At 36.5% G+C, this 20,986-nt stretch overlaps 1 protein-coding gene across 2 annotated transcripts; it reads left to right on the plus strand.

Moving 5' to 3' along the window:
• Positions 1-7,710: 7,710 nt before the first annotated feature.
• On the plus strand, positions 7,711-20,680 carry LOC306663060 (F-box/LRR-repeat protein 21). Of its 2 annotated transcripts, XM_079143404.1 has the most exons (6): positions 7,711-7,893; positions 9,444-9,539; positions 11,968-12,334; positions 17,243-17,365; positions 19,112-19,283; positions 19,654-20,680. In XM_079143404.1, the coding sequence occupies exons 2-6, from the start codon at positions 9,457-9,459 to the stop codon at positions 20,295-20,297; spliced, it is 1,389 nt and encodes a 462-aa protein (XP_078999530.1). In that variant the 5' UTR covers positions 7,711-7,893; positions 9,444-9,456; the 3' UTR covers positions 20,298-20,680. The 2 variants fall into 2 exon arrangements, with proteins under 2 accessions (XP_078999530.1, XP_078999531.1); XM_079143405.1 differs by lacking the exon at positions 7,711-7,893 and having other exon boundaries at positions 9,431-9,539.
• The last annotated feature ends 306 nt before the right edge of the window (positions 20,681-20,986 follow it).

Genomic DNA, 20,986 nt, shown 5'->3' on the forward strand with positions numbered 1-20,986 from the left:
TTCTTCAAAAATATAAACAAAATTGATAAACCTTTAGCCACACTAACAAAGAGAAGACGAGAGAAAACCCAAATCACTAAAATTCGGAATGAACAAGGAAATATCACAACAGACAGGATTGAAATACAAAACATAATTAGAAGCTATTTTGAAAATCTATACTCCAAAAAATAGAAAATTTTGAAGGCATCAACAGGTTTCTAGAGACATATGAATTGCCTAAACTGAACGAGGAGGACATACACAATTTAAATAGACCAATTTCAAGTACTGAAATAGAAGAAGTCATCAAAAGCCTACTAACAAAGAAAAGTCCGGGACCAGATGGGTTCTCAGCCGAGTTCTACAAAACCTTTAAAGAAGAGCTCATTCCAATACTTCTCAAAGTATTCCATAAAATAGAAGAGGAGGGAACCCTCCCAAACTCATTCTATGAAGCCAATATCACCCTGATACCTAAACCAGACAGAGACTCATCAAGGAAAGAAAATTTCAGACCAATATCCTTAATGAACATCGATGCAAAAATTCTCAACAAAATTTTAGCAAATCGCATACAAAAACATATTAAAAAGATAGTGCACCATGATCAAGTTGGTTTCATCCCAGGGATGCAAGGTTGGTTCAACATCAGGAAATCAATAAACGTAATTCACCACATTAATAGACTTAAAGTCAAGAATCACATGATTATTTCAATAGATGCAGAAAAAGCATTTGATAAATTACAGCACCCCTTCATGCTCAAAACACTAGAAAAAATAGGGATAGTGGGAACATTCCTTAACATTGTAAAGGCCATTTATGCTAAGCCCATGGCTAATATCATTCTAAATGGTGAAAAACTGAAAGCATTCCCCCTAAAAACTGGAAGAAGGCAAGGATGCCCTCTTTCACCACTTCTATTCAACATCGTTCTTGAGACTCTGGCCAGAGCAATTAGACAAACCAAAGAAATTAAAGGGATACGAATTGGGAAAGAAGAACTCAAACTATCCCTGTTCGCTGATGACATGATTATATATTTAGAGGAACCTGGAAATTCCACCAGAAAACTCTTAGAACTCATAAGTGAATTCAGTAAAGTAGCAGGTTACAAGATCAATGCCCATAAATCCAACGCATTTTTATACATAAGTGATGAATCTTCAGAAAGAGAAATTAGGAAAACTACCCCATTCACAATAGCATCGAAAAAAATAAAATACTTGGGAATCAATCTCACAAAAGAGGTGAAAGACCTCTACAATGAGAACTATACAACACTAAAGAAAGAAATTAAAGAACACCTTAGAAGATGGAAAGATCTTCCATGTTCTTGGATAGGAAGAATTAATATTGTCAAAATGGCCATACTACCTAAAGTGATATACAAATTCAATGCAATTCCAATTAAAATCCCAATGACGTACCTTACAGAAATAGAGCAAGCAATTATGAAATTCATCTGGAAGAATAAGAAACCCAGAATAGCTAAAGCAATCCTTAGCAGGAAGAGTGAAACAGGGGGTATTGCAATACCAGATCTTTAACTCTACTACAAAGCAATAGTAACAAAAACGCCATGGTATTGGTACCAAAATAGAAAGGTAGATCAATGGTACAGAATAGAGGACACAGACACAAACCCAAATAAATACAATTTTCTCATACTAGACAAAGGGGCCAAAAATATGCAATGGAGAAAAGATAGCCTCTTCAACAAATGGTGCTGGGAGAATTAGAAATCCATATGCAACAGAATGAAACTAAACCCATATCTCTCACCATGCACGAAACTTAACTCAAAATGGATTAAGGACCTCGGAATCAGACCAGAGACCCTGCAGATTATAGAAGAAAAAGTAGGTCCAAATCTTCACCTTGTTGGTCTAGGATCAGACTTCCTTAACAGGACTCCCATAGCACAAGAAATAAAAGCTAGAATCAACCACTGGGATAGATTCAAGCTAAAAAGCTTTCTCTCAGCAAAGGAAACTATCAGCAATGCGAAGAAAGAGCCTACAGAATGAGAGAATATCTTTGCCAATCATACTTCAGATAGAGCACTAATCTCCAGAATCTATAAAGAACTCAAAAAACTTTACTCCAAGAATTCAAATAATCCAGTCAACAAATTGGCTAAGGAAATGAATAGACACTTCACAGAAGAAGATCTACAACCTATCAACAAACATATGGAAAAATGTTCAACATCTCTAGTAATAAGAGAAATGCAAATCAAAACCACCCTAAGATTCCATCTCACCCCAATTAGAATGGCGATTATCAAGAATACGAGCAACAACAGGTGTTGGCGAGGATGTGGGGAGAAAGGTACACTCATACATTGCTGGTGGGGCTGCAAATTAGTGCAGCCACTCTGGAAAGCAGTGTGGAGATTCCTTAGAAAACTTGGAATGGACCCACCATTTGACCCAGCTATCCCACTCCTTGGCCTATACCCAAAGGACTGAAAATCAGTATACTACAGAGATACAGCCACATCAATGTTCCTAGCTGCTCAATTCACAATAGCCAGACTGTGGAACCAACCTAGATGCCCTTCAATTGATGAGTGGATAAAGAAGCTGTGGTATATATATACAATGGAATATTACTCAGCCATAAAGAATGATAAAATTATGGCATTTGCAGGCAAATGGATGAAATTGGAGAATATCATGCTAAGTGAGATAAGCCAATCTCAAAAAGCCAAAGGACTGCTAATAAGTGGAGGATGACACATAATGGGGGGGAGGGAAGGGTTAGTGTTAGGGTTAGAGTTAGGGTTAGGGAGGGGGGCACGTATGGAGGAAGGAAGTACTGTATAGAGGGTAAAGAGGTGTGGGAGGGGTGGGGGGAAGGGAAAAAATAACAGAATGAATCAAACAACATTACTCTATGAAAATTTATGATTACACAAATGGTATGCCTTTACGCCATGTACAAATAGAGAAACAACATGTATCCCATTTTTTTACAATAAAAAAAAAAAATAGAGAAACAAAAAAAAAAAAAAAAGAAAAGGGGAACAATAAAAACCACATGTCTCAATGCTCCCTTGTTTCCCAAAACCTAACCATAAGGGAATAATGAGAGCATGTCCAAACACATATTATCTTTCTGTTGTTGTTGTACCAGGGATTGAACCCAGGGTGCTTAACTCACTGAGCCATATTTTCAGCCCTTTATATTTTGAGACAGGGTCTCACTAGGTTACTTACAGCCTTACTAAGTTGCTGAGGTTGGCTTGGAACCTGTGATCCTCCTACTTCAGCCTCCTGAGCTGCTGTGATTACAGGCATGAGCCACCATGCCCACCCAGACATATATTATCTTGAAGGACACTAGCTTTCTCTTATGCACGCTGGAAACTAGGGGAAGTGAGTGTCATCTGTAGAAAACTACTCTCTTGCTTGTATGCTAGGACAGCTGCTCCTTGGTATTCTGTCATATAAGCAAACTAAGCAAGCTGATGCTGTCACTGCTTCTGCAGCATAACATGGAAAACCCCTCTTCGAAGTGGCGACTCCAGCAAACTGAATGTATTGTGGAAAGATATGTGTCACTTGCCCATCCAGCCATTACTGGGCAAAGTGCCATGAGGAAGAGGAGGTACAACTTGGTGCAGTACCTTGAGGGGCAGGGATGCTGTCTGTTCCACAAATCACCACTGGACCTTTCTAATAAGCATTTCTCCATTAAAAATCTGCTTCATACATCATATCTGGAAATTTTCTTTGGTCTCTCAGCAGCCTATCCCACTGCTCTGGCAGTTAGCTATTCCACTCCTATGTACAGTATTTACCCAAAAGTAAACAAAGTATAAGTCCATGCAAAAATGTACACAGTAGCCAGGCCTATACCTGTAATCCCAGCGGTTCAGGAGCCTGAAGCAGGAGAATCGCAAGTTCAAAGCCAGTCTCAGCAACTTAGGCCCTAAGCAAGTTAGTGAGACCCTGTTGCAAAATAAAAAATAAAAAGGGCTGGGGATGTGGTTCAGTGGTTAAGTGCCCCTGGGTTCAATCCTCAGTGCCAAAAGAAAAAAAAAGAAAAAAAGTAAACAGTAACCTTCATAGCAACTGCTTTATTTATAATAGGCCCAACTAGAAATTACCCAATGTTCATTATCAGGTGACTGTATAAACAACCTGTCTTATATGCATACAATAAAATAATACTCAGCAATCAAGAGAAATGAGCACAATATATGCAATAACATTGGTTAGTGCAAAAAGTCAGAAAAAAAAGTACAGACTGTACTTATATAATAAGTACAACTTATATAATAAGTATAATAATTCAACTTATATAATAGGAAATGCAAACTAATCTCTAATATCAGGAAGCAGATGGGGGAGAAATCTGAAAGAGGAATTACAGAAGGAAAGAAGGACATCGGGAAATTTGGGGAAGATATGTCTACTGTATGTTCACTATCTTGATTGCACTGATATTTTCAAGGGTGTTGAAACTGATCAAATTATACCCTTTAGGTATGTGCAATTTATTTTGCCAATTATACCTCATTAAAACTGTTCATAAAAATATATAGGTGGGAACTGGGTATGTACACATGGAGCTGTCCTGTTGTAGTAAGCAAGAGGGGAAATTCCTTAGTCTAATCTCATGTTTTGAAAAAATAAATGAATAAGACAGAAGTTTATAAATATTTAACTCTCACTATATTCTTGTGTATTGGAAGGTTGGTAGTTTGCACAAAGAATCATTGAAGTGATTGTCTCTGGGACTGAGGTGTGGCACAGGACAGGGAGGTGATATAGACATGTTAAACACTGACCTGCTATCACTTTTGATAAGGTCATAAAGTCATTTTGATAACATCAGAAAGTTTCCTTTCAGGGTGTTTGTGTATTGATAAAGAGGCTCGCTTCTTGGTGAGTGTAAGTAGGAGACAATGGAATGGGGTTAGGGTACTGCTTTTTGGAGAGGACAGTCACCTGTATATCCTGGTAGGTGGTCACAGAAATTTAGCTGAAGACACCGACAGGAAACTCCCCTCTAGTCACCTTAGGTGTGACCTGGAACCTCAGGAAACCTTCAAGTAACAGTTAAAAACAAAGGACAGCGTGAGCAGGTAAGCCCACGCCTTCCCTGAGGCGCGAACTAGACGCAGGCGCAGAGGTCTGGAGAGGGCCTCCGGGCGGGCTTGTGGGGCGCTAGAGGTGCGCAGGCGGGAGATAAGTCCCGGGTCCTCCAGCCTCAGTTCCTGGCCACGCCCCCCTGTCCTGGTGCTGCTACCTGGGCGGGCACTGACGCTACGGCGGGAATCTGGCAGGCGCAGCGTCACGCCCCCGTTATATGTTTAAAGGTATCATTTTCTCCTGGGTGGCCTGGGTAGGTTCCGGGCCCGGAGGTGCCGCGGTTGGTGGCTGCACGCGGAGGGAGGCGCCCGCAACAGGGTCCGAGCACCTCCTGAGGGCTGCCTACACCAGGCAGGTCCGGGTATGCTGGACCTCCCCCTGCGGGGACTTCACCGGCGGCGGAACCGCTCGGACTCAGGTGGTCTGCGCGTGTGTGACCCTCAGGTGGTTGTTTTCGTATCCTGTGCGGTTTTTTTTTTTTTTTTTTCCTGCAGTGCCAGGCACTTGACCCAGGTCAGCCTGATTCAGTCACATGTTCATTATTTTGAAGGTAAGACTAGAAAGGATTTCATCTTCACCTCCTCTTTCAAGCCTGCATGCGTTGTTGTTTTGAATATATGTAGTCGCCAAAAAAAATGCTGAATTTTTCAAGAGGCTGCGTTTGCACGACTACTTGTAGTATTGTAGTTCATTGGACTATAGTATGAGAAAGTTTATATTTACCTCAAAGAAATGTTGAAAAGAAAAGGTGGACTCTGGCCCTTCCTGTGGGTTGAAAGAATCTATATGTTTTAGGATATGCTGATTTTTGTATTGGACAAGAATGCCTCTTAAGAAATTCCACCCAAAACATGAAATTGAAGCATAAATTCTGATTATTGTCTCTCAGAAAACGTTGCAAAATCATTTGTGGAATCATTTGCATTAATGGTTAGAACCCACAGTGTCCTTGGTACTAGGATGGGACTGGCCCATTTCAGAAGACCTCCCTGCAGAGGACCTGGCTTGGTGTTCTCACTGCTATTTCTCTTCCGAGTCAGGGAGCAGAGGTTGGGAAGACAGTGGAGTAGGGAACAGTTGCCTCATGCTACTCCTTTCAGGGATTTTAACAGATAGCCCTCTTCAAGTTCTGTGCAGCTCTCTATTTGGAAAAATAGTTTCAATCCAAATATATTTTGCAAACTTAAGTCTTCATGTGATTTATTTAAGAATAAACATACATATTCTAAAATAAAAATATTTATTGATAGGCTTGCAAGTATAGAAAATTACTTATCAACAAAATGGCAAGTACTGCTTTGTGAAAGAGTTGTTGGACATCAGTTCTTAACTTTTGTCTCCTTGAAACCAGATAATCTTTTCTTTTTATTATTATTATTATTATTATTTTGTACTTAAGATTGAACCCAGTGTACTTAACCCACTGAGCCACACCCCCAGCCCTTCTTATTTTTTATTTTGAGACAGGGTCTCACTATAATTTTAGTATTTTTAATTGTAGCTTTTAGACTTAGAAGGGAACTTAGAGGCCATGTGGCCCACAGGAACATAAACATTTTGTGACAACATCCCCAACGAATTTTGTTTCCTCTTCTGCTTGAATTCTATTTAGTCAAAAGAGCACTCCTTAGCACAAGTGATTCTTGTGTTAGAAAGCTACGTATTTTAAAGCTGTATTTTGAAACAAGTCTTCAGCCCTCTCTCAGAACGTTCTTCCCCTGTCATTCATTGCACCATTGATTGGTATTCCAGATCCCTTGTCAGGAGCTGGATACCTGTGGCAGCAGTTTTGATTTCTCAGCATGCCATTTTAGAAAGTAGATTAAGTAAAGGACATTTGATGATTATTTCTTCTCTTTTGGTACTGGTTATTGATCCCAGAGGCACTTTATCACTGAACTATAGCCCCAGCTCTTTTAATTTTTTATTTTGAGATAGGGCTTCACTAAAATTGCCCGGCTGGCCTCAAACTCAGGATCTTTCTGCCTCAGCATCTGCAGTAGCTGGGATTACAGTCATAAACTGTTGCACTTGACTTGATAATTATTTTTGTTTATTTTCATCTTGCTTGTAACAAATGTGTCTAGAGTTTGGGGATAGTTTTGAATTGTTATGCTGTGGTATTTACATATTATTTCTATTGTTATGACAATTGAAAACTTGAGACTTCTTGAAGTATCTGTTTTGAATTCTTTTAGCTTATTGGGAAGAGACTGATAATGGTTCTGAAGACAGTTGCTTCCATTGCTGCTACAAAGTTGGTTTTGGATGTTCTATCAGGCTGCCATCTGATCTGACTTTGATTATCTTGTCCTTAGATCTCTGTGGGAGATTTATTAGATACTTTTAGAGGATTCAGTTCACATGGTTACCTGATACACCAAATTAGTAAACATATCAAAAAAGAGTGAGTTAAGGTGGCTAAGCATAGCTACTAAATAAGTTCTGAATTGTCATCATAGTTTCCTAAAAACTAATAAACCCATTTTATACTGTAGAAATATTGAAATGATTGTTCACCTCACTCATTTCTCCCTTTGTTTTTATTTATTTATCTTTTGCAGTGCTGGGGATTGAACCCAGGGCCTTGTGCTTGTGAGGCAAGCACCCTACCAACTGAGCTATCTCCCCAGCCCTCATTTAAAGTGTGGCTTATCATTTGATGAAGTCTTATATTTTGGTTTTGTTTTCTACCAGCCATCATAATTTCAGATAATGACTCAAAAACAGCCCCTTGCCCTTCCTTCTGCAACCAGGGAAGTAATTCATCTGGTCCTGAAGACTTCAATGAATTGATCTGAGAAAGGTACTTGTGCATCATTAGTCTTAGGTAGCAATTCCCCATTTATTTACACTTGCTAGATTACTTCAGTGTTCTCCCTGCTGAAGAATGGCCTACAGTCAGACAAAGGAGGACAAATACTGTGTATTATCCACATTCTCTCCTTGTGGTAGCTGAAGGCTAGGAGGGGTGGGGAAGGAAGGTTAGATAATAGGTAAGATAGATGGAATAAGTTCTGGTCTTCCATTGTACAGTGGGTGACTCTAGTTCACAATAACATGTTACGTTTTAAGAAGAACTAGAGAGAGGAGCTCAAAGACTCCAAACTCAAAGAAATAATAAGGAAATAGAAATGCTGATTAACCTGACTTGATTGGCACATGTTTAATATATGTTAAAATATTACACTGAACCCCATAAAAGGCACTCATACTACATATTCATAAATTTAAAACAAAATTAAAAAGAATCTACAGACACAGAAATTAGCCATATTTATAAGTCAGTAGAAAAGTTTCTTCATTAAATAAAATGGTGTGTTATCTGTGCCAGGGCACACATGTCACTTAACTTGTCTTGTTCATATTTGTGGTGTTTCTCTGTAAGTGTGCCTGATAACACCTTTCACCCTTCTGAAGAGAGTGTAAAGGAGGGAGAGCCACCTTGCTATTGTTGGTAAAGAGTGGTTTGGCTAATGGTACAACTGATGGCAATGGGAACCAGATTGTGAATATTGTGCCCAAGTTCATTCTGCCTGTCTGTCTTTCCAAGCTGAACTTTAGGAGTAGAGTTCAGAGACAAATTGAGAAATGGAAGGTAGTAGAAAGTAAAGATTTTCCAGTCTTTAACCCATCAATAGATTGCCTCATCTATCTCCTCTGCATAGTTGAGTTTGGTTTACAAAAGTAGGATACAGTGGTTTATTTTACTTTACATCATTTACTCTTGATACGAAAGCCATAGGTTTTATCCTAGTAGAGACCTGTTCTTAATTTCAATTTTGATAGACTTTGATCCTAACTCAGACACGTCAATTTGCCTGAAATTGGTCAATCTCAGAGTATGAATGAATCAGTGCCACATCTTTCAATATAAATGAAAATTGAAAAAAATTCAGAGGCGTATGTTTCATTAACAGCAGACAAAATGTATTTATATGGGAATGATAAAGTCATAAAAGTTACATGTCTGCCTATTTCATTATTGTAACATGATGCTAAAAACTGGAATTAAAATATGTACATAACCAATAAACAAATATAGTCAGAAACTACCTTAAACTCTTTGTAATATCTCTGCATAGATATTAATATTAAAATGTGAATTATCAGAGCCCTTTGACTGCTTGATCTATATCCTTAGTAGAGCTTAAAGTGTAATTTCTGGCAAGTATTGTGATATTTCCACTAACCAGGTCATTTTTCAATGGTCAAAAAATTGTTTTGGAATTAGTAATTTCCTAACAAAATTCTACCAGGTATACAATGATATATAAATAACCTAAGCAACAAAGTTATTTCATTTTGACTTATATATTATGATGAATGTGTTTTTATGGTATTTTGCCAAGACAGGAAGTGAAGTCAAATGGATGTTGGTGAGTGCTCTGGGACAGCAGGAGCTTTGCTTTGTTGGTTCAGAGTCAGCTGTAACTTGGAAGCCTTCTTTAGGTAAGAACACCTGGAAAAAGAAATAATCCATTTCTTTAGTTTGAAAAAGAAATGATCTTTTGTTAAATGGTTCCATATATTTAGGCTAGGATTTTTATATCAAGACTTTCAAGGCATTAAGATCAATTTGTCTTACATTCTAAAATATATCTTACTGAAGCATATAGCTATAATATAGTATTTTTATGAAGTTTATAATTTTGGGATGAAATTAATATACCAAGGAAAATGAAAATTAAGATGTTACTTTTACTAAATTATTGGTATTAATATCTTTTAATTTTTTATTGTGAATCTTCTAATCAGTAAATGGGCAATTTAGTGTTTTTTTGTTTTTTGGGGTTTTTTTTTTTTTGGTTCTAGAAATTGAACCCAGGGGCGTTTAACCTATTAATTTAACCACTGAGCCACATCCCCAGCCCTTTGTTTAGGGAGGGTCTCATCAAGTTGCTAAGTGCCTTGATAAGTTGCTGAGGCTGGCTTTGAACTTGTGATCCTCCTGCCTCAGCCTCCTGAGCCACTGGGATTACAGGTGTGCGTCCTATGTCTGGCTAATTTAGTGATTTTATCCAATAATTTTAGCCATCCATGTTATATAAATTATATTTAAGATATAATACAGTCCTATTTAGAGAACTACAAGGTGATTTTCTAACCCGGCATTTGGGTGAAGTATTTGTTTTATGTTTGGCCTCACTGATTTTCTGGGATAGGATTCTTATTAGGGGCAACATTTCTTTGGTAATAATTTAGTGAAATTTTAACTATATATTTTGTAGTTTGTCAAATGAAATGTTACAAACAAAATGTTAATAAATATTCTCTGCATCTGAATTTAGAATCCAACTTCCATTGCGTTACTTACTTTTGTAATTACTAATTACTTTTAATTACTATTGTAATTAAATAGCATTAAAGAGTAGATTAATAGCATATACTTTGAACTATTGATAGTCAGCAGTTTTGTGTATTTTACATTGAATTGCTGGATAGTTTCAGAGTTATGCATGTAACTAGTTTAGTCAAACTAAAATATATGTAGTAGCTTTTATGATGCTTGGGATATAGCTTTGCAACTATTTTTCTTTCTCTTTTCAGTTTTCCAAATCCTAAAGATAACTTCACTTTGTTCTGTGACTTTATAGGTCAGTCCTGCTTCTGGTATTCACCTCTATGTTGTGGTTAAGAAATGTTTCATATCAGACAAAGTGGCTCACAAGACAGACATATGTACACATTAAATGACTATTTCATTAGATTTGAAGTTATGTTTCAATTATGAAATTGAACTTTGAAGGGTAAAAGGAATGATTAAATAGTTAACCAGACTTAAATGAAATTCATAACCTCCCTTACAATTATTTTGCCTTTTAAATAATTGTATACTTGAAATACTTACGATTCTCAGATAACGTATATGTAGAAGGTGACCATATGTATTTGAATATATCTGAACTTCAAATTTGGTGTAAGTTAGTTGCAACCCAGGCTGGCTAATACCTAGAGATCCATGATTTCTTTTTTGCGGGAGTGAAGAATGCTTGTTCCCTTGCTGTTTATCTTTGACTGAAGAGGATCAGATGTATTGCTTACAAGAAAACTCTGTCCCTGCTGTATCCATCTTCCCTAGAGTTCATGTGTTCCAGCTGTCATCTGAAAATGTTACAGAGCATTTGACTTTTTGTTAGAATAGTACTTTGACATAGAAGTAAAAATAGTTCAGAAAAATGCATTGGACAATTTAATATAGCAATACAGACTGCAACCTTTATTGAGCACTTACTATGTGCTGCCACCCGCAGCACTTTAATCCTCACAACAATTTTATTAGCTGGGTGTGGATGTAATCTCTGTTTTTCAGATGCTTTGAGTAATTTTCTCTGACAAGATTACTGAGTGAGTAGCATAGATGAGATTTACCTAGACTTATACTTTCAAGTATTATGTTCTCCTGTCTTTGAGACCTCTCAGGAGTTCTTAGCAAAATTGCAGTGTGTTGCTTCCTCCTTTGTAGGAGTAATATGATATAGTAATTGACCAAAAACAAAAACAAAAACAGAAACAAAACCTGGAATATACGCTGCTTCCTTACACATTTTCTCTTTGAAGCTTCCCCAACCACTTCTCCCCCGTGCAAACTCAGTCAAATGCCGTTCTCTTTTTCTTCCACTGCATCTTGTCCCCCCTTCAGTCATTTAATTTATCATTGGTTTTCTCCATGTGATCATATATTTGAGAATAAGTTTACACTTATATATCTCTATCCCCAGGGCAAAGCAGCACCTATCAATGCTTGAAAGTGAAATATTATTATGAAAATTGTTATTTGTTTTCATTTTTTTATAATATGATTCTGTACAATTGAAGTGCAAATAGTTAATAGAAATGTGAAAAAGATCAAACACTTAACATTTTCTAATGTTTACAGAATGAAGAGGAACAATTTTTCTGTTGTGAATAAAGTTGTCCAGTCTTCACCAGCAGTGAAACAGCCCAAACTTGGGTTCTGCTCTTCTCTAAAACAGACTCATGTGTCCACTGTTGTTCTCGACTGGGGGAGTCTGCCTCACCATGTGGTATTACGGATTTTTCAGTATCTTCCTTTAATAGATCGGGCCCGAGCATCTTCTGTGTGTAGGAGATGGAATGAGGTGTTTCATATTCCTGACCTTTGGAGGAAGTTTGAATTTGAACTGAACCAATCAGCTACTTCATATTTTAGGTCTACTCATCCTGACCTCATTCAGCAGATCATTAAAAAGCATGCTGTAGATCTTCAGTATGTCAGCTTTAAGGTAAGAAAAATAAACACTATTGAAAAACAGGCTTATATTTTGTTTTAACAACTTTTTGTCTGCATATTTCAGTTTTTGGTGATTTATAATTGCATATAATAGTGGGAATCATTATGCCATATTTGTAGATGCATATAACATAATTTGATCAATCTCATTCCCAGGTACCTTCCCTTCCCCTCCACTCTTCCCTCCCCCCAAAACTTGCTCTACTTCACTGATCTCCCATCTATTAGTAGTATTGTATTTTGGTTAGTGTGTTATAATTATATAGAGATATGCAGAATTCATTATGGTATATTCATACGTGGCATGGACATAGCATAATTGGTAGATTTTGTTCTTTGGTACTTCCCCACGTCTGTCCTTCTTCTCTCCATCTCAGTTTCCTCCTTCTACTCTATTGGTCTTTCTTCTATTTTTGTGAGATTATCTCCCCTTTTTTATTCATTTTTTTATCCTCTCTCTTGCTTCTGCATATGAAAGAAAACATTTGAACCTTGACTTTCTGAGTGTGGCATATTTCACTCAACATGTTCTCCAGTTCTGTTCGTTTACCTACAAATAGCATGATTTCCTTCTTTTTTATGGCAGAGTAAAACTCCACTGTGTCTCTATACCACATTTTTTTTTTTTAATCAATCCATCTGTTTACAGGTACCTGGGCTAATTCCATAACTTAGTTATTGTGAAATGTGCTGATGTAGACATTGGTGTACATGTATCACTATAGTGTGTAGATCTTCTGGATAAATACCAAGGAGTGGGATACCTGAGTGGTTCCATTCCTAGTACTTTGAGGAATCTCCTTCCTGCTTTTCAAAGTGATCATACTAATTTGCATTGCCTCCAACAGAGTATACCTTTTTCCCACCTCCTCATCAGTAATTATTGTTCTTTGTACTCTTGATGTCTGCCCTTCTATTTGAACTGAGATAAAATCTCAGTGTAGTTTTCATTAGCATTTCCCTAATTGCTGAGGATGTTGAATGTATTTTTACTATATTTGTTGGCCATTTGTATTTCCTCTTTTAAAAAATGTCTGTTTAGATCATTTGCCCATTTGTCAGCTGGATTATTCTAATTCTGTGAAGAATGTCATTGGTACTTTGATGGGGATTGCATTCAATCTGTACATCACTTTCATGTCTTGTTTTTTAATCCATTCTGCCAGTCTGTGTCTTTCAATTGGATAGTTGAGACCATTTACATTCAGAGTTATTATGAAAAGATGTTTATTATTTTCTTGTCACTTTCATTTGTTTCACATATTTAATTTGGTCTTAATTTTCATTTGCTTAATTACTAGCAAACTTCATCCATTTGATGACTGTGGAATTTGTTTTTGAGTTCTTCTGAGTGTAGTATTTAAATAATTTCTATAATGTTGTCTTAGTTGTTATGAATTATTTTAACTTATCCTTATTGTGAAAAGTTTTTATTCTTAAATTCTGAATGATAGCTTTCCTGGATATAACAATATTGATTAGTAATTGTTTTCTGAGCTTAGATTACCTCATTCCAAGTGCTCCTGGATTTTAGAGTATGAGCTAAGAAGTCAGAAGTGAGCCTTATTGGCTTAACTCTACATGAGTGACTTGACATTTTCCTCCTGTGACTTTTAATGTTTTATCCTTATTCTGTTAGGCATTTTGTTTTTGATGTGCCTTGGAGGGTTTTTTAAATATATCTATTTGAGGATCTATTTGCCTCTTATATGTGGTTGTCTATCTCATTCCTAAGATTTTGAGAATTTTCTGTTATAATTTCACTGAAAATGTTCTTAATACCATTAGTCTATATCTCTATTCTATCTTCCCAATCTCAGTGACTCTTAAGTTTGTCCTGGAGTTCTTTTTTTTTTTGGTACCAGGGATTGAACCCAGGGATGCTTAACCACTGAGCCACATCCCCAGCCCTATTTTGTATTTTATTAGAGACAGGGTCTCGCTGAGTTGCTTAGAGCCTCATTAAATTGCTGAGGCTGACTTTAACTCATGATCTTCCTGCCTCAGCCTCCCCGAGCCACTGGGATTACAGGCATGCACCACCAAACCTGGCCATCCTAGAGTTCTTATATATTCTTTTTTTTTAATTTTTATTTTATAGTTGTAGATGGACAGCATGCCTTTATTTTATTTATTTATTTTTATGTGGTGCTAAGAATCAAATCCAGTGCCTCACACATGCTAAGTAAGCTATAGTCCTAGCCCCAGTTCTTATATATTCTGATTATGTTCTTTTTTTTTTTCTTACTGCATACTAAGTATTCAAGTTCACATACTCTGTCTCTGAGGACTGAAGTTCAGTGGATTTATTATATTTTTTGTTTCCAGGAGTTCTGTTTGATTTTATTTTAGAATCTTTTTCTCTTTATTGAAATGGATTTTCTACTATTGCATTTACTCTCTAAATTCATTCCTTAGATCTTCTTTTAGTTCATTAATCATTTTAATAATCAATTTTTATAATCTTTCTTTGTTTATCCACATCGGTATCTGTGGATTCCTTTGTTGGGAGATTATAAATTTTGGAATGAGCCTTGTGAACCTGTTTCCTCACATTTTTAAGAGATCTTAGACTTGCACATCTGTTAAGATGAATTCATTCTTCTCTGTTATGAGAGGGTCCTTTAGCGGGTAGTTACCTCTTTTGGAGTAAGTCCTGGGTTGTTGGTATATCTTAACCTCATTACATAGACTCAGTGTATTGCAAGTGTTAATTGTTAATTTCAACTTCCAGTGCCTCTCACTTTGCCTCTACCAAACTGCTGATTTAAGTCACTTTTGAAGAGCTGCTGTAACACTGTAGATTCCTCTGAGTGGTTATTTAGAAACGTCTGTTTTTGCAGTAGGAGCGCATGTCTTATAGTGTGTGTATTCCTGCTTGGGACCTGGTTGTTGATTGTGGGTTGTTGTCTTTCCTCTTCCATGTGTTAAAGTATTATTGAATCCTGAGTAGGATTAGCTTATATGTGAAGCAAGGTGTACTGTCGCTTGGCTGGATTGTGGGTGTAGTTCAGCCGCAGAATCTCTACCCCCTGAACTCAGTCATGTCTCAGTCACTTCCCAACCCCTCTCAGAGATGCAGGAAACAAAAAAAGCAGGAGATGTTATACAGCATTAAAATAAATGTCTGTTGCCTACTATGACATCTACAACAATAATTACCACAAAAAGAGAAGAAATAGGGTCAGCAGTTAACAATAAATAGCCACAAATTAGACCTAGCATGAAAGTAAACAGCAGGTGCTAAATGGCTATCCATAGTATTAATACCTGCAATGATGTAAATGGTCAGGGCAGGAATTGCATATACTAAATATGAACAAGTTCTAAAAGATGGTAAGTTGCAGTTTATTAAGAGAAAAGAAAATGAGTATGAAGGCAATAGAAAGTTTAAAACATTCAAAAAGTGAACAGGGAAAGCAGGCAAGGGGTAGCAAGTGACAGCTAAAAAGAAGGAGTAAAGAATAACTAAAAGAAGCAAAATATGAGCAAGAGAAATTGACTTTTAGAGAGAGAAGAAAGGAGGGAGGGAACAAGAAACAAAAGCAAAGGAAAAACAAGCAAAAAAATTAAAAAATCAAAGCAAAATTAAAAAGTCAGGACAGAGCTGATACACAATTCTAAATGGGAATTTCCAGTGTTGGGGTTTGGGGATTAGCTCTGACCATACCTCTGGAACTTTGTCAGGTGGTACCTGCCCCAGATCAATTGGATCCCCGTGCCCTGGGGCTGGACAGATGCTGATCTCTGCTGGGCATCTGGACCTCAAGGGCCTCCCAAGAACTCCACTCATAGGGCAGGGTAACTAACCCTCCACAGCTCTTGAAAAGGGGTTCTTCCTGGATCAGACCATGTAATTGTACCTGTGTCTCTAGCTTCTGGACTCTCCCCAGCTGGTCCTGTGAACTTCCAGGCCCAGAGGGAAAGTGAGCCACACTCTCCCAGTATCCCCAGCCTGAATCACCATGGGCACAATCCTCTCTGTGTCCATTTCAGTTGTGCCCTGCCAGGTGTACTCTAGGCCCCACAGCAGCATGTCAGTATTTGTCATGGTCACCTGAGCTCTCCAGCTTGCCTGCTTTAGGATGACTCCCTGCCTCAGCTCTCCACTCGCCAGCCCAGAAGCATGCAATACCTTTCAAATGCCAGTTCACTGTGCAGCTGTGGTTCAGCTAAGTTCAGACCACGTCTCCATTCTACTGGTTCTCCTACACCTAATATGTTTACCGTGTTTCTCTCTCTGTCTCTCTGCCTGTGTCTTGTCTCCCTCAGTGGTGAACTGGTGCCACTGGCCTGGCTCCAAAGTGATTTGTCTTGTCCTTTGTTCAAAGTACCTGAATTCTGTGTTTCTATGATTCTCTTACTGTCTCATATTGAATTTCAGTGAATCCCCTTTGTCACTCACCTCGATGAGAAGCAGTACTCCCGCTGCTTAAATCCAGAACCATGGAGCAACTGGAAAATCACCCTTCTTCTAATCTGCCATCTTTTCTTCTACCTGTTAACAACCATTTGTATATCTAGATCCTTATCTGGAGGTACTCTGAGTTTTGCAGAATTTTTATCTCAAAAATTTTCCAGTTTTTCTCTAGTTACTGAGTAGATTGAAGTATAGATCTTGAACTATAACTGACTAACTTAAACTTCAGTTTTCTTCATCTGGATGTTATTACTGAAATTCAGGTAATGATAAAAGATTTGAAAGCATGAAATAGTTGGCAACTTAATTTGTCATCGCTTCTGTTTCTTATTTTATAGTCTGAGACATTTTGTATAAAGAAATATTCATCTGTATTGATTAAAGGAATAAATAAAATTGTGCAATTGAATTTTATTAAATAATTATATTTCCAGTAACTTTGATATTTATGAAATTCAGATTTAAAAATTGTTTTTATAGGTTGATAGTAGTACTGAGTCAGCAGAAGCTGCCTGTGATATACTTTCTCAGCTGGTAAATTGTTCTATCCAGACCTTGGGACTGATTTCAACAGCCAAACCGAGTTTTATGAATGTGTCAAAGGTGAGGATACTGTATTTTTTGTGTGATATATACTAAAATTATTAAATGTTGCCAAACTAGGCAAAACCGATTCTTTCCCTAAAGACAGACTCATCCTACTTCTGAAAGATACACAGGAAACCCTATTCAGATACCCTGAAAAGATGGGAATTTGGGATTAGGACAATAAGATAGTAGAAATAATCAGATGAAAACTTACTGGTTCTGCATAGGTATTTCCTTGTTTCTGAGCTATGTTTCAGATTAGTCTGAGATGCTGCTTAGATTCTAAAAGCTGTGGCTAATGTTGCACAGCAGCCTCTAGGGTCAGCCTCTAGGTCAGCTGATGCAGTCACTGGAGCAGGCACCAAGAATTCAGTATAAAGTGAGTTTTGTGGCTGTTTCTTGTTGAGGGTCTCTCTGAGACTTGGGTGTCTTTTGCTTGCAAACTAAAGAAAAATAAGATAAAATTGCAGCATTTTACTAAGCATAAAAAGTGCTAAAAAAATACACTGTCGTTTGTAGTAATATATGGACTCTAATGTTTAAATAGCCTTTAAGACTAAAGTAGCTAATTGGAAGTTAATTAAAGGGAGAAAATGAACTTTATATTTCTTAAAGAAAAAGTGGAGTATTTATATTTAATAATTTTAACACCATAAAATTAAGTAGAGGCCTAACCCCACACGCTTTAAAAACTTTTGTGAATCAATTTATAATCAATGTTTTCTTATAAATAAATTTGCATTTTTAACCAGTTTGGTCAATCTAATGGAACAATGGAACCTACTATGGTAGGTTCTATTAATGTTGAAAATTGATTTTAAAAAGGAAAAGTGATCATGCCTAGATTTGAGTTGCAGACTTCCTATCTTTACCAGAAAATAGTGCTTCTGAAATCTTGCAGAATTGTTCTCATTTCGAGCTCAAACTATAAATAAACTTTAGTTTGTAAATCTTCAAGTCGTTTAAAGATTTGGATTTACTCTGTTTAGATAATTTGCTTGGCAAAGCATGTCAGTGAAGATTATGTCATCTATCTCACCATTCATTCTCTTAACGAGTATTTATTGACCATCTATTATATGTCACATGCTATTTTAGGTCTGGAAATATAGAAGTGTATAAAACATAATATTTCTATTTCTTCTAGGGCAGGAGTTGAAAAGATCCAAAGAATAAACATTTCAGGTTCTGAGGGCCATATAGCCCTGCCTCAAATACTCAACTCGAGTGTTACAGTGTAAGACCAACACATGCAGTGCATAATGAAGGGGCAGGACTGTGTGCCAGTCATACTTTATTTACGGACACTGAAATCTGAGTTTCATGTAGTTTTCACATTGCACAATATGACTATTTTTTCCAGTCCTTTAAAAATGTAAAAATTATTCTTAAATCATGAATCATATAGACAGACCATGGGCTGAATTTGGTGGTCCATAATCTGATGACCCCTATTCTAGGAAACAAATTTAATTGTATCTTTTTAATATTGAATACCACATCCTTAAGGTTGAGAATAATAACAGCAAATCCTGTTCTATGAAATTTTCTCACCATTCCATTAACTAATTATAAAAGTATAAAACTACACTTCATTTTAATAAAAATTTCTTCTGCTAGTTAATGGTACTGTGAAAAACAGTAATACGGTGATTTTACTATGTTATTGTTTGCATTTGTTGACATAGCTTTAATGAATTATTTGATTTGAAGCTGTGGACTTTTAAATGTTTTCATAATTTTTTCCTTATGTCCTGCCAGGCTCATTTTGTCTCAGCACTTACGGTTGTGTTTGTCAACTCAAAATCATTATCATCAATCAAAATTGAAGACACACCAGTGGATGATCCTTCATTGAAGATTCTTGTTGCCAATAATAGTGATACTCTAAGACTCCTAAAAATGAATAGCTGTCCTCATGTTTCATCTGATGGTAGCTTATATTTTTTAAAGATAAAGTGATTTTTTTAATCATAGTAATGATAACAGTATAATTTCTTATTGAAAACTACAGACTTATGAAACCTAATTCATTAATTTTATTCAAAATAAGTCAATGTGCAAGTTGGATATAGTTTAAATTGCTTTTCCTGAGAATATTTTAGTTACATATATATATTCAAACACATAAATATACACTTTGTATTACTTATCTAATCCTATCTCTTGGCAGCCATCTCAGAAATCGTTAGGTATCCGTTGTAGCAAATAGTAAATACTATCAAATTTAAATTTACCACGCATTATATTAGTATAATAAATATGATTATTTTTCTTAAGAATTTTTCTCCCATTTTCCACAGGAATCCTTTGTGTAGCTGACCGTTGTCAAGGCCTTAAAGAACTGGCACTGAATTATTACATTCTAAGTGATGAACTTCTTCTGGCACTTTCAAGTGAGACTCATGTTAACCTTGAACATCTTCGAATTGATGTTGTAAGTGAAAACCCTGGACAGATTGAATTTCATCCTATTAAAAAGCACAGTTGGGATGCACTTATTAAACACTCTCCTGCAGTTAATGTTGTTATGTACTTCTTTTTATATGAAGAAGAATTTGAGGCATTCTTCAAAGAAGAAACCCCAGTTACTCACCTTTATTTTGGTCGTTCAGTAAGCAAAGCTATTCTAGGACAGATAGGTCTTAATTGTCCACGACTAATTGAGTTAGTGGTGTGTGCTAATGGTCTTCAGCCTCTTGATAATGAACTTATCTGTATTGCTGAACACTGTAAAAATTTAACAGCTTTGGGCCTCAGTGAGTGTGAAGTTAGCTGCAGTGCATTTGTTGAGTTTGTCAGACTCTGTGGGAGAAGACTAAACCAGCTCTGTATCATGGAGGAAGTTCTGATCCCTGATGACAATTATAGCCTCGATGACATTCATACTGAAGTCTCAAAATACCTGGGAAGAGTGTGGTTCCCTGATGTGATGCCTATCTGGTGACCAACTACCAAAGCTTCTGAACTTTTGGAAAAATCAATAAGATTAGCTGCTTTCTGTCTATGCAAATGTAAACTTTAAGATGCATAGCCTAAATATTTTAGGTTAAATATTTTATTGTTTGCAAACTATCTTAATGGATTGCTGCAGAATTATTTGAAAAAAGTGTAAGAAATGTCAGTAGCCAGAAATCTTTGTCAATAAAGCACAGACTTTGTATAGATTTAGCTGGTTGATAGGCTAGGGCTAAAAACTATAGTTGTTTTTTTAAGTAGGTTCGTTAGCCGTCCTTGAAGGTATATTTTAGCTTAGTAAGTAAATTTATGTTAAATTTGGATCCCTTCAGTTGTGCCTTTTATTTTACAATCGTTATTGCTTTTATTGTACCTGGTTCCTCTTCGTAATAATACATTTTATAAAATATGTAGTATTAAAAATTAAAGTAAAATCAAAATATAGATACAGGAGCTTAATTAATTATATTTATAAAAATTTTAGCACTTCGTAAGATTATCTTGTGATTCAGTAAACAGCTTCTAATTTCCAGTGTACTTTGAATTCTACTTTATATTAACTTGGAAAATAATTGGCATTAGATTAAAATTAAATAATTCTGATCCCTTTTATAATGATGCTACGAAAAGAAAAAAGACACTGTGATGGTTGGTTGATTAAATACATTCCATAGATAA

The sequence above is a fragment of the Sciurus vulgaris genome (assembly GCF_902686455.1).
Source record: "Sciurus vulgaris genome assembly, chromosome: 6".
NCBI lineage: Eukaryota > Metazoa > Chordata > Mammalia > Rodentia > Sciuridae > Sciurus > Sciurus vulgaris.

Bases quoted from the DNA above. Each gene is read 5' to 3' on its own strand.
- LOC306663060 (XM_079143404.1), top strand. From the start codon at position 9,457: ATGGATGTTGGTGAGTGCTCTGGGACAGCAGGAGCTTTGCTTTGTTGG. The intron at 17,366-19,111 runs GTGAGGATACTG...ATGTCCTGCCAG, and splicing joins GTTTTATGAATGTGTCAAAG to GCTCATTTTGTCTCAGCACT. The intron at 19,284-19,653 runs GTAGCTTATATT...CATTTTCCACAG, and splicing joins TCCTCATGTTTCATCTGATG to GAATCCTTTGTGTAGCTGAC.